The sequence below is a fragment of the Coturnix japonica genome, chromosome 1, assembly GCF_054131305.1.
Source record: "Coturnix japonica strain WE chromosome 1, WE-NBRP24, whole genome shotgun sequence".
In the NCBI taxonomy this organism is placed as follows: domain Eukaryota; kingdom Metazoa; phylum Chordata; class Aves; order Galliformes; family Phasianidae; genus Coturnix; species Coturnix japonica.
The window spans coordinates 128,988,492-129,000,630 of record NC_140663.1 but is presented as its reverse complement, the minus strand read 5'-3'; the positions used below and the strand labels follow the sequence as shown (position 1 = coordinate 129,000,630).

At 46.3% G+C, this 12,139-nt stretch overlaps 2 protein-coding genes across 4 annotated transcripts; both read left to right on the top strand.

Annotated features, from left to right (window-relative positions):
• Nucleotides 1-1,067: 1,067 nt before the first annotated feature.
• On the top strand, nt 1,068-3,491 carry LOC146762724 (uncharacterized). Of its 2 annotated transcripts, XM_085535580.1 has the most exons (5): nt 1,068-1,356; nt 1,542-1,604; nt 2,279-2,350; nt 2,728-2,875; nt 3,064-3,491. In XM_085535580.1, exons 2-5 carry the CDS (start codon nt 1,568-1,570, stop codon nt 3,356-3,358), a joined length of 552 nt encoding a protein of 183 aa, XP_085391706.1. In that variant the 5' UTR covers nt 1,068-1,356; nt 1,542-1,567; the 3' UTR covers nt 3,359-3,491. The 2 variants fall into 2 exon arrangements, with proteins under 2 accessions (XP_085391706.1, XP_085391702.1); XM_085535576.1 differs by lacking the exon at nt 1,068-1,356 and having other exon boundaries at nt 1,423-1,604.
• Nucleotides 3,492-6,084: 2,593 nt separating this feature from the next.
• LOC146762723 (uncharacterized) lies at nt 6,085-9,325 on the top strand. 2 transcript variants are annotated; one of them, XM_085535517.1, is made up of 6 exons: nt 6,085-6,426; nt 6,827-6,899; nt 7,085-7,147; nt 7,836-7,893; nt 8,271-8,418; nt 8,607-9,325. In XM_085535517.1, exons 2-6 carry the CDS (start codon nt 6,849-6,851, stop codon nt 8,986-8,988), a joined length of 702 nt encoding a protein of 233 aa, XP_085391643.1. In that variant the 5' UTR covers nt 6,085-6,426; nt 6,827-6,848; the 3' UTR covers nt 8,989-9,325. The 2 variants fall into 2 exon arrangements, with proteins under 2 accessions (XP_085391643.1, XP_085391633.1); XM_085535507.1 differs by having other exon boundaries at nt 6,812-6,899.
• Nucleotides 9,326-12,139: the final 2,814 nt, after the last annotated feature.

The window sequence follows — 12,139 nt, the reverse complement described above, 5'->3', positions numbered from 1 at the left end:
AACGACTTCTTCATGGAAAGGGCTGTAAAGCACTGGAACAAGCTCCCGGGGAAGTTGTTGAGTCACCATCCCTGCATGTGTTCAAAATCCATTTGGATGAGGTTCTCAGGGACATGACATAGCGGTGGGTGGTTAGAGTTAGGTAGTGTGGTTAGGTTGAGGTTGGACTTGATCCTTAAGTTCTTTTCCAACTTGAGCGATTCTTTGATTCTATGAATGGCTAAACCAATAAGGGTTTACAAATGCTTGTTCTCGACCTGGTGGGCAAAGTGAATAACAGTCTCCCTTCATCTGCCTCCCCGGAGCAGATCCTATATATCACAACTTTGTCAGTGCTAGCTCCCATTGTAGCCCCCTTGGAAGAGTTAGTTAAGCTGGACTTAGGGCCTGGAGTGCAAAACCCTTCTGTCAGCACAAGAAGATGGACATGAGTGCACCTCAGCAAGTTTACAGATGACACCAAGCTGAACAGTGCAGTCAATGCATTAGATTGGAAGGGAAGACGTCTAGAGGGACTTGGACAGGGTGGAGAAGTGGGCCCATGAGAATTTAGTGAGGTTCAGCAAGGCCAAGTACAGTGTGTTGCACTTGGGCTGGGGCAATCCCAGGTATTTATACAGACTGGGGAAAGAACTCCTTGAGGGCAGCCCTGTGGAGAAAGATGATCTTGGATAATCTCGTAGGTCTTTTCCACCACTTGGTGATTCTATGATTCTATAATTTGACAGCTACTTCAAGTGGAAACCCCGACTTGATAAATGTGATAGACGTGATGAATGTGATAGTGTGAATGTGATTTGCGATTGTGGAGTCTGTGTTGTGATTGTGGTGAGAGGTTGTATTTATTCTTTTGTAGAGTCTGGTGCACCAGTGAAGAGAGTGGTCGGGGCCAATAAATTTCTCCAGAGTCAGCACTGGCTTTTCCAGTCACCGAGGGAAAAGCCTTGGATTCCTTGTTTGCAGAGGAGAGGATGTTTGTCCTTGGCACTGTGGTCGACCCACCACCGACACCAACTCCTTCTGCTCCTTCTGCAGTGAGCAGGGGCTCACTGTCCTACTGCCAGGCTTACAACTGCAGGCCGTTTCCACGAGTCAGCATCTGGGGAGCTGCCGTGTCAAAGCCCACAGCTGAAGCAGGTTCATGTACGCACTGAAAGAATCTTCATACGTGTGTAGATTCTGCCTGTGGCTCACGCAATCCATCTCTGGTCACTGCGGATCCCTTAAGAAGCAGCATATTGCGACAGCTCTTGACAGCTTTTCCAGTTTTCTCTATTCCAGATGCTGATCGTGTTGGTGACACATATGAAGCATATCCCACGGAAGGTGATCTGGAACGTCTCAAGGATTCCAGGGGTATGTTTTTCCTTGGGGATGCACATGATCCCTGGCCATGGCTCACCCAGGACTCTAGGCTTGTCAGAATCTGGACCTACATGTGGCTCTCAAAACACTACGTGATCCCTGACAGGCTCTGTAGGCTCCTTATCTAGAAGCCTGGCACAATATGGAAAGGAAGCCTTTCTTCTGTTTCTTTATAGATCTGCCTGCACACCATATATATGGGATGCACCGTTTTCATCGGCCTCAAGGCTACCCAAAGGGTGAGTGGTCTGTCTTTGTTCATTTCACAGCGTCAGCAGGTACTTTCAGCCTTGCCTTCCTGTGGAACATACCTTACAATGGTCTTTGCTGCTGCTGGGATTTGAAGAGGAGCAGAGTAGCAGTCAGGAGAGCACAGGCATATGGCCTGGGATTCTTTGCCCTGCACAGCACTGTTTGCCAGCAGCCCCAGCCTACTGTCTCTACAAGTGATGCCAGCAAAGGCAGAAGCATTTGGGGCAGGGTATAGAACTTCCTGAGGATCCTGTTCCACAAACAATCTGTACATGGTTTATTTTGTGCCAATATGGTGCCTCTTTTGGCACCTGGTTCCCATTTGGCACATACTTGTGAGTGGAAGAGGGAAAGAAGTGTCTGTCAGTAGGAGTGTTTGTTGCCATTCAAGGCTCAACAGATTAATTGCAATGTATGTCAGGAGCTGTTATTATCTGCCTCTGGTTGCAGAAATGGCCTTGGGTGTTGGCTCTGCAGCTTCTCAAAGGTTTCCTTATTTTGAAACTTGGAGAAATCGCATGGCTAAGAGCTGTGTGTAGGTTTCTTTTGAGAGATGCCAAGCGCATCCAGAATACCAGTCTGACCCTCCTGCAGTTTTTGATTAGGAAAAGAGTTATCACCATCTGAAATAAAAATGTTTCTCCTCTGTGTTTCCTTCTAGCTGTTGCACCTCAGATTCCTTATCCACGTTCTAAGATGGATCATGGTTCTGGGCCTGAAGAGTATTCCAGAGGTATGTTGTCAGTGCCAATTTACCTGATTGAATAAAAAGTTCCTTCCTGAGAGTAAGATACTATCAATTGTAGTGCAGAGCTTCTGCACGAGGTTTGTTTACTGCCATTCAAAGCTGAAGAGGTGCATTCAAACATGCAACTGGAGCTGTTCTGACGGTAGTAGCATAGCTGGCCAAGTAGGATTAGTAGCACCATTGCAAGTAGGCTTGTGCTCAGGAGAACTGTAAGACATCGTCCTCATCCTCTGCTACCAAGATACAAGTATCAGGGATGATAATGCTGTGAATACTACAATGCCTTGCACTTCTTCAAGACACTGTGATGCCATCAGTATTGCAGAACTCATGAGTGTGTTGCCCTGTCTCATGTTCTCCAGTTGCCGGTGGTGTGAGAACTACGGTGCATGTGGAACAGAAACGGGGAGAATATAACTCTGCATTTGCAGTGCTTGCCATCCTGTCCTGTCTGGTCATTCTGGCTGCTTTGGCTTACCTGGCAAAACGTCTGCTGATGAAGAGACAAGAGTGAGTTGTTTCTCCAGTAGTGTTTCCTAGGTGGCTGCTTTGTGCAGGGAAGCTCTTGCAATGAGAGCCTCCCAGAGCACAGTGAGCAGTGGGCAGCCATCTGCTGGGATTTCTGTTCAGGGATCACTCAGCCTCATAACTCCTACAAATTTGGAGTCTTGTCTAAAACCCCTTTCTTTTTGTTGCAGAGATGCAATGCCATTTGAAGCTGTCATGAAAAATGAAGACCCAGATCCATCAAATGACGGGCAAACCATCGTGAGATTTATGGTAGAAATTGAAGATCTTTCTGGGGATTCAATGTCAAATCTGAAGGGTCTCCACTCTACTATCTCACAAATCACTGACATATTCAGTCAGTCCCCACAGCGATCCTCAAAGCAGTCAGGAATCGCTGAAGGAATCAAAAAGGCACGAAAGTCACGAGAAGAGGAGAAAAATACATGCTGCTGTGGAAGAGCAGTGAAATTTGATGAATTATAGAACTCCTGGTGGACTTTCCCAGTTCCAGCAGTCCATTTCATGATGTCCATACTTAAGGATGACCATTATAGCATTCACCGCTTATTCCATATCATGACATCATGCCGAAGTTGTACAACACATATATGTATATCTAAACAGTCAATAAACTATAATTATCATTAAAGACAGATACATGTACTTGTGTGCACGTATACCTAAAACTTCTGACTGTTCCCTCCCATCATCAAGTCTCCTTCCGGTACAAACTCAACATCCCAGTTTGGTTTTTTGTATTTCCCACCATTTCCCTGAGCAAAATCAGCCCCACAGGTGGGCTGGCATTTGTCCGAGGCAGGGGTGACCCAAGCCGTATTCCCTCATAAATTCTTCTTATGTACCACAGGGACTCCATCCCGTTGTTCAGTACATAAGAGGCTGGACTGAGCAGGGTCATCACGACTGAAAGATCCCAGAGTGTTGACTAACCAGGTGGCTTGTGCTAAATATTTATCCCAGTGCATGAATGTTCTGCCAACTATTGCTTTCAGCGTAGTTTTTAACACTCCAAAGTATTGCCTTTTCCAGAAGCTGGTGCATTGCAGAGGGTATGAAATGTCCACTCAGTGACATCCTCTTTGGCCTAGGTGTTTATGAGGGCATTATTAAAATGAGTTCTATTATCCTAAGATTTGCTTTCTGGAATTTTGGGTAGAGCTATGGGACACGGGTGTTTCCAGGCCTCAGATGTTTGCTTCCACCATTGCAAGCACATTGTGCTTACCATGGTGGATTTATGGGAGTGAGATAGAATTTACCTCCAGCCCTCCACATGTTTCTACTTAATCCACTGTCCCCTGCACCAAAGAGTCTTCATGGGCTTGGCTTACTTATTTGCAGCACCAGATTCACATTCACAGATTACCTGTGCAAGACAAGAGTGTCCATGGTCAAGCCCGCCCCTCAGCCCTGTGCCCATCCATATGTTGCATACCTTCCTTGATGGCTTCTGGTGTCATGAGGCCAGTGAGCTAGAAATGGCTTTTTATTACATTGCAGCGTAGATCTACCAGAGCACGAGACATTCAGCACACCCTGTGGACATTTTCACATTTGAAAGCATTTCTTTGGAGCTCTTTGCTTTCAAACAGGAAGGCCCAGGAATGTTTCCTGGCCAAAGACTGGCTGGGGCACCACTTCTGAAGATCAGCACCCCCTGACACCCAGGCAGTGCTGGATCAAAGCATGGTTAACTGCTTTGGTTTGCTGTTGTTAGGAAAATTTCTGCTCCAAGAAGCTTGCTCGATCATCTTTATCCCAAAAGGAGACAGAGGAGAGTCCATGGATTTCTTTAGTCCAAAAGCAAGAGAGTCCACTAGGGCATAATGAAACATTTGATAGTTCGCTCTTAGCAGCTTTCCCAATTCCAGTAGTTCATTTCATGATGTCCATACTTAACGACTTCTTCATGGAAAGGGTTGTAAAGCACTGGAACAAGCTCCCGGGGAAGTTGTTGAGTCACCATCCCTGCATGTGTTCAAAATCCATTTGGATGAGTTTCTCAGGGACATGACATAGCGGTGGGTGGTTAGAGTTAGGTAGTGTGGTTAGGTTGAGGTTGGACTTGATCCTTAAGTTCTTTTCCAACTTGAGCGATTCTTTGATTCTATGAATGGCTAAACCAATAAGGATTTACAAATGCTTGTTCTCGACCTGGTGGGCAAAGTGAATAACAGTCTCCCTTCATCTGCCTCCCCGGAGCAGATCCTATATATCACAACTTTGTCAGTGCTAGCTCCCATTGTAGCCCCCTTGGAAGAGTTAGTTAAGCTGGACTTAAGCAATACCCTTCTGTCAGCACAAGAAGATGGACATGAGTGCACCTCAGCAAGTTTACAGATGACACCAAGCTGAACAGTGCAGTCAATGCATTAGATTGGAAGGGAAGACGTCTAGAGGGACTTGGACAGGGTGGAGAAGTGGGCCCATGAGAATTTAGTGAGGTTCAGCAAGGCCAAGTACAGTGTGTTGCACTTGGGCTGGGGCAATCCCAGGTATTTATACAGACTGGGGAAAGAACTCCTTGAGGGCAGCCCTGCGGAGAAAGATGATCTTCGATGATCTCGTAGGTCTTTTCCAACACTTGGTGATTCTATGATTCTATAATTTGACAGCTACGTCAAGTGGAGACCCCGACTTGATAAATGTGATAGACGTGATGAATGTGATAGTGTGAATGTGATTTGCGATTGTGGAGTCTGTGTAGTGATTATGGAGAGTGGCTGTATTTATTCTTTTGTAGAGTCTGGTGCACCAGTGAAGAGAGTGGTCGGGGCCAGTAATTTTCTCCAGAGTCAGCACTGGCTTTTCCAGTCACCGAGGGAAAAGCCTTGGATTCCTTGTTTGCAAAGGAGAGGTTGTTTGTCCTTGGCACTGTGGCCGACCCACCACCGACACCAACTCCTTCTGCTCCTTCTGCACCACACCCACCCAACGTGCAGTTCAGGCGTCTCCTTATACATTACTATGCCATTGGCGGCTGTTGCCTTCACAGAGGCTCGCGGAGAGGTAGGGTGGTGGAGATGATTTACCACAGAGGCTGTTGGAGGAACTGCGGCAGCTTTCAGTTAACTCCAGACCGTTAGCTCACGCAGTTCAAACTCAGGCTGCGCAACAACAGCGGCAGCGCAGGTCAGCAACGCCCCTTAAAGATCCGGTGGACTGTTGGCATGTGACCGTTAAGAACTGCGCACTTCAAGGAGATCTTTCAACCATCAGAGGGGGAAGGGCTGTTTGTACGCCCCGTGGTACGGGATCCTCAGGGCCGGCCCACTTAGGAGACTTTGGATTGGCAGCTAATTAAGGAGTTGCCTTGATTGCCGAGGATGGCGGCTCCGAGCTGTGTCAGAGAGACCCGATGCGGCTTTGAGCGAGGTAAAAGCGGGTGCGATTGCTTCCCTCATCAAGGGATTCCCGCGGCAACAGGGCGGCCCCCTGCCTGTAAAAAGCCTACAAGAGGGCAGAGACGAAGAGGAGGTGTAAGAGGGTGAGAACCGCTGTGACGGAACTCCACAGCAAGGTGTTGAGTGGTAAGTGCCGGGGCTCCTGTTAACAAAGCCAGTAACGGGGTGAGAGCCGAGGCGGCAGCAGGGCAGAGCTGATCATTCGCACCCCCTCAGGGCTTTTCTTTGTATTTGTATTGAGCCTGCTGGTTGCCATGGGTGCACCCAAGTCCCCAGTGAACAGGGGCTCACTGTCTGTGCTACAGCCAGGCTTAGAACTGCAGGCGGTTTCCACGAGTCAGCATCTGGGGAGCTGCCGTGTCAAAGCCCACAGCTGAAGCAGGTTCATGTACGCACTGAAAGAATCTTCATACGTGTGTAGATTCTGCCTGTGGCTCACACAATCCATCTCTGGTCACTGCGGATCCCTTAAGAAGCAGCATATTGCGACAGCTCTTGACAGCTTTTCCAGTTTTCTCTATTCCAGATGCTGATCGTGTTGGTGACACATGAAGCATATCCCATGGAAGGTGATCTGGAACGTCTCAAGGATTCCAGGGGTATGTTTTTCCTTGGGGATGCACATGATCCCTGGCCATGGCTCACCCAGGACTCTAGGCCTGTCAGAATCTGGACCTGCATGTGGCTCTCAAAACACTACGTGATCCCTGACAGGCTCTGTAGGCTCCTTATCTAGAAGCCTGGCACAATATGGAAAGGAAGCCTTTCTTCTGTTTCTTTATAGATCTGCCTGCGCACCATATATATGGGATGCACCGTTTTCATCGGCCTCAAGGCTACCCAAAGGGTGAGTGGTCTGTCTTTGTTCATTTCACAGCGTCAGCAGGTACTTTCAGCCTTGTCTTCCTGTGGAACATACCTTACAATGGTCTTTGCTGCTGCTGGGATGTGAAGAGGAGCAGAGTAGCAGTCAGGAGAGCACAGGCATATGGCCTGGGATTCTTTGCCCTGCACAGCACTGTTTGCCAGCAGCCCCAGCCTACTGTCTCTACAAGTGATGCCAGCAAAGGCAGAAGCATTTGGGGCAGAGTATAGAACTTCCTGAGGATCCTGTTCCACAAACAATCTGTACATGGTTTATTTTGTGCCAATATGGTGCCTCTTTTGGCACCTGGTACCCATCTGACACATACTTGTGAGTGGAAGAGGGAAAGAAGTGTCTGTCAGTAGGAGTGTTTGTTGCCATTCAAGGCTGAACAGATTAATTGCAATGTATGTCAGGAGCTGTTATTATCTGCCTCTGGTTGCAGAAATGGCCTTGGGTGTTGGCTCTGCAGCTTCTCAAAGGTTTCCTTATTTTGAAACTTGGAGAAATCGCACGGCTAAGAGCTGTGTGTAGGTTTCTTTTGAGAGATGCCAAGCGCATCCAGAATACCAGTCTGACCCTCCTGCAGTTTTTGATTAGGAAAAGAGTTATCACCATCTGAAATAAAAATGTTTCTCCTCTGTGTTTCCTTCTGGCTGTTGCACCTCAGATTCCTTATCCACGTTCTAAGATGGATCATGGTTCTGGGCCTGAAGAGTATTCCAGAGGTATGTTGTCAGTGCCAATTTACCCGATTGAATAAAAAGTTCCTTCCTGAGAGTAAGATACTATCAATTGTAGTGCAGAGCTTCTGCACGAGGTTTGTTTACTGCCATTCAAAGCTGAAGAGGTGCATTCAAACATGCAACTGGAGCTGTTATGACGGTAGTAGCATAGCTGGCCAAGTAGGATTAGTAGCACCATTGCAAGTAGGCTTGTGCTCAGGAGGACTGTAAGACATCGTCCTCACCCTCTGCTACCAAGATACAAGTATCAGGGATGATAATGCTGTGAATACTACAATGCCTTGCACTTCTTCAAGACACTGTGATGCCATCAGTATTGCAGAACTCATGAGTGTGTTGCCCTGTCTCATGTTCTCCAGTTGCCACTGGTGTGAGAACTACGGTGCGTGTGGAACCGAAACGGGGAGAATATAACTCTGCATTTGCAGTGCTTGCCATCCTGTCCTGTCTGGTCATTCTGGCTGCTTTGGCTTACCTGGCAAAACGTCTGCTGATGAAGAGACAAGAGTGAGTTGTTTCTCCAGTAGTGTTTCCTAGGTGGCTGCTTTGTGCAGGGAAGCTCTTGCAATGAGAGCCTCCCAGAGCACAGTGAGCAGTGGGCAGACATCTGCTGGGATTTCTGTTGAGCGATCACTTTGCCTCTTAAGTCCTACAAATCTGGACTCTTGTCTAAAACCCCTTTCTTTTTGTTGCAGAGATGCAATGCCATTTGAAGCTGTCATGAAAAATGAAGACCCAGATCCATCAAATGACGGGCAAACCATCGTGAGATTTATGGTAGAAATTGAAGATCTTTCTGGGGATTCAATGTCAAATCTGAAGGGTCTCCACTCTACTATCTCACAAATCACTGACGTATTCAGTCAGTCCCCACAGCGATCCTCAAAGCAGTCAGGAATCGCTGAAGGAAGCAAAAAGGCACGAAAGTCACGAGAAGAGGAGAAAAATACATGCTGCTGTGGAAGAGCAGTGACATCATGCCCAAGTTGTACAACACATATATGTATATCTAAACAGTCAATAAACTATAATTACCATCATATACAGATATATGTACTTATGTGCACGTATACCTAAAACTTCTGACTGTTCTCTCCCATCATCAAGTCTCCTTCTGGTACAAACTCAACATCCCAGTTTGGTTTTTGTATTTTCCACCATGTCCCTGAGCAAAATCAGTCCCACAGGTGGGCTGGCATTTGACCGAGGCAGGGGTGAGCGAAGCCGTCTAATCATAAATTCTTCTTATGTACTAGATGGACTCCATCCTTTTGTTCAGTACATAAGAGGCTGGACTGAGCAGGGCCCTCATGACTGGCAGATCCCAGAGTGCTGACTAACAAGGTGGCTTCGGCTTCACCCACCAACGACTGGCACTTTGTTATGCTTTAATAAATGATGTTAAAAAATAAAATGAGCTTTGTCACTTTTATGCATTACCTATATCGTATATCTTATGAGGGCTACTCCCGAAGTAATGCCCCCTACTGTATATGTTAGCCCAAAACATCAGAGGTGGATGTGCATCCTTACACAGCACTATTGTGCTCTTTGTAGCAGTTGTAGTTTCCATGGAAATAAGTAGGAGGCATTAATTTTGGATCAACCTACATATACGTGTCCCAAGACAATTCCTCTTCACTCAGTGCAGCCCAGGCACACCAAAAGCTTGGGCAGTCATGCCCTACACACTCCAGTAGCTGGCACCAGAGCCTTGCTCCCCTGCGCCTGACTCCAGGAGATGACACCAGCCAGCTGGTTCACAGTATCACGTGCTGCAAAGCCCAGGTAGCCCATCAGCTAGCATGACTGGGAAGTTTGTTGCTAGTCACTGTCCCTGCGTTTGCTTTGTCTCTGCCTCAGCATTTTGCTCTAACCTCCAGTCAAGACTGCTTGCAGATCAACATTTAAAATAATGAACCGAGTCACTGAAATTTAGCTTTCTCATTCTGTTTGTGTCTGCACTGTTGTGTTAAAGAGCCTTAGCTAGAACAAGAGGATTATCAATTTGACTTTTTGGTCTTGTATTACTTAACTGAGGAAATTAATCCTCGTGATGTTTTGAACACTTGCTCTAGGTTCTTTAGGCCTCATAGTTCGTTTTTATTCAGCTGAAAGACAGAAAATATTTTTCTATCACTGCATGACCTCAGATACAGAAATACCAGGGCAGACTTTGTCGTAATTTGTTGCTGTTGAGTTGTATAAAATACAAAGGAAATCTCCAGTATGGCAAGATGTGAGAATTCACAATGAGACCCTGCACAAAACTAATGGTCTATTTGCTGCAACAATTTTGAAATCCAACAGTGCAAATTTGGTTTCATAGTTTATCAAACAGACCCTGTGTCACGGGTTACTTAGATTTACCTATGCCCGTGACAGGGGAAGCCACCCCGAGGGCCCCCCTCCCGGGGCCCGGAAAGGAGGGAGAAAAAGGGAGTGGGATAAAACAGCGACAATCTAAGGAGGAAAAACTTATTTTACTAAATATGATACCGAAATACAAGATAACACAATATAATACAATTGAGGCTAACAAATTGAACGAAACAGAGAGAGAGAGAGTCCCCGAAAACCGAGAGGCCTACTGTGAACTCTAGGCGACACGGCTGGAACACTTCCCACTCTCCAAGAAGTTCGAGAGAAGAAGGAGGGCACTCCAGCCTGGGAACGAGATTATACAGCGTCCTGGTCCCGTGACTTATCATTAACCCTGTTGTTCTCTGGGATATGTAGTCTTCTTCTGTGGACTGCACATTCAATAGAAGTATCCATACTTTACATGATGTTATGATTTGGAATACTGATACTGATAGCAAAATTACAAAACCATGACATTCCACCCCTTATTCTACATTATTACATCATGGTAAATATATATATACATATATATACACGTATGTAAAATTATGATAGCTAAACAGTAGAATTACATGTAACATAACTAAATGTACAACTATAATAACTAAAATACACTACACATACAAACATATATACATGTAAATACATAAAATTATTGACTGCACTCCCCCAGCATCAAATTCCCTTGTGGCACACATTGAACATCCCCATCCTTCTGCATTACCCACCAAGTGCACCCAGGTCCCTGGGCAAAGACAGTTCCACGGATAGGTTTGCCCTTTCCAGAAGCTGGAAGGACCCAAACAGCTTTTCCCAACATGTTCTTTACATGTACAACAGGGACCTTATCTCCTTCTACAGTGTGTAGGGGGCTAGATTGACTAGGACCATCACGATTGACAGATCCTCTAGTATTCACCAACCAAGTGGCTTCTGCCAGATTCTTCTCCCAGTGCTTAAATGTTCCGCCACCCATTGCTTTCAACATAGTTTTCAACAACCCATTATATCGTTCAATTTTACCAGAAGCTGGTGCATGGTAGGGAATATGATAAATCCACTCAATGCCATGATCTTTGGCCCAAGTATTTATAAGGGAATTTTTAAAATGTGTCCCATTATCAGATTCAATTCTTTCTGGGGTGCCATGTCGCCACAGGACTTGTTTCTCAAGACCTAATATGGTGTTTCGAGCAGTAGCATGGGGTACTGCGTATGTTTCAAGCCACCCAGTGGTTGCCTCTACCATGGTGAGTACATAACACTTACCACTGCGAGATCGTGGCAAGGTGATATAATCAACCTGCCACGCCTCCCCATATTTATACTTTTGCCACCGCCCTTCCTCCCAGAGAGGTTTCATCCTTTTGGCTTGTTTAATTATGGCACATGTTTCACAATCATGAATAATCTGCGCAATAGCGTCCATGGTTAAGTCCACCCCTCAGTCTCTGGCCCACTTATATGTCGCGTCTCTTCCTTGATGACCTGAGGTCTCATGAGCCCATCGAGCTAGAAATAATTCACCCTTATTCTGCCAGTCCAAGTCAATTTGAGCCACCTCAATTTTGGCAGCTTTATCTACCTGATGGTTGTTTTGTTGTTCTTCAGTAGCCCGACTTTTGGGCACATGTGCATCCACATGACGCACCTTTACAACCATATTCTTTGTTCGGGCAGCAATGTCCTTCCATAATTCAGCGGCCCAAACAGATTTACCCTTCCATTGCCAGTTGTTTTGTTCCCACCTCTGTAACCACCCCCATAAGGCATTTGCCACCATCCATGAGTCAGTATAAAGATACAGCATTGGCCACCTCTCCCGTTCAGCAACATCTAAGGCCAGCTGGACAGCTTTTACCTC

Coding starts and splice junctions, on each gene's coding strand:
- LOC146762724 (XM_085535576.1), top strand. CDS start 1,508: ATGGAAAGGAAGCCTTTCTTCTGTTTCTTTATAGATCTGCCTGCACAC. Junction 1,605..2,278: donor GCCTCAAGGCTACCCAAAGG/GTGAGTGGTCTG, acceptor GTTTCCTTCTAG/CTGTTGCACCTCAGATTCCT. Junction 2,876..3,063: donor CTGCTGATGAAGAGACAAGA/GTGAGTTGTTTC, acceptor TTTTTGTTGCAG/AGATGCAATGCCATTTGAAG.
- LOC146762723 (XM_085535517.1), top strand. CDS start 6,849: ATGAAGCATATCCCATGGAAGGTGATCTGGAACGTCTCAAGGATTCCA. Junction 7,894..8,270: donor GCCTGAAGAGTATTCCAGAG/GTATGTTGTCAG, acceptor CATGTTCTCCAG/TTGCCACTGGTGTGAGAACT. Junction 8,419..8,606: donor CTGCTGATGAAGAGACAAGA/GTGAGTTGTTTC, acceptor TTTTTGTTGCAG/AGATGCAATGCCATTTGAAG.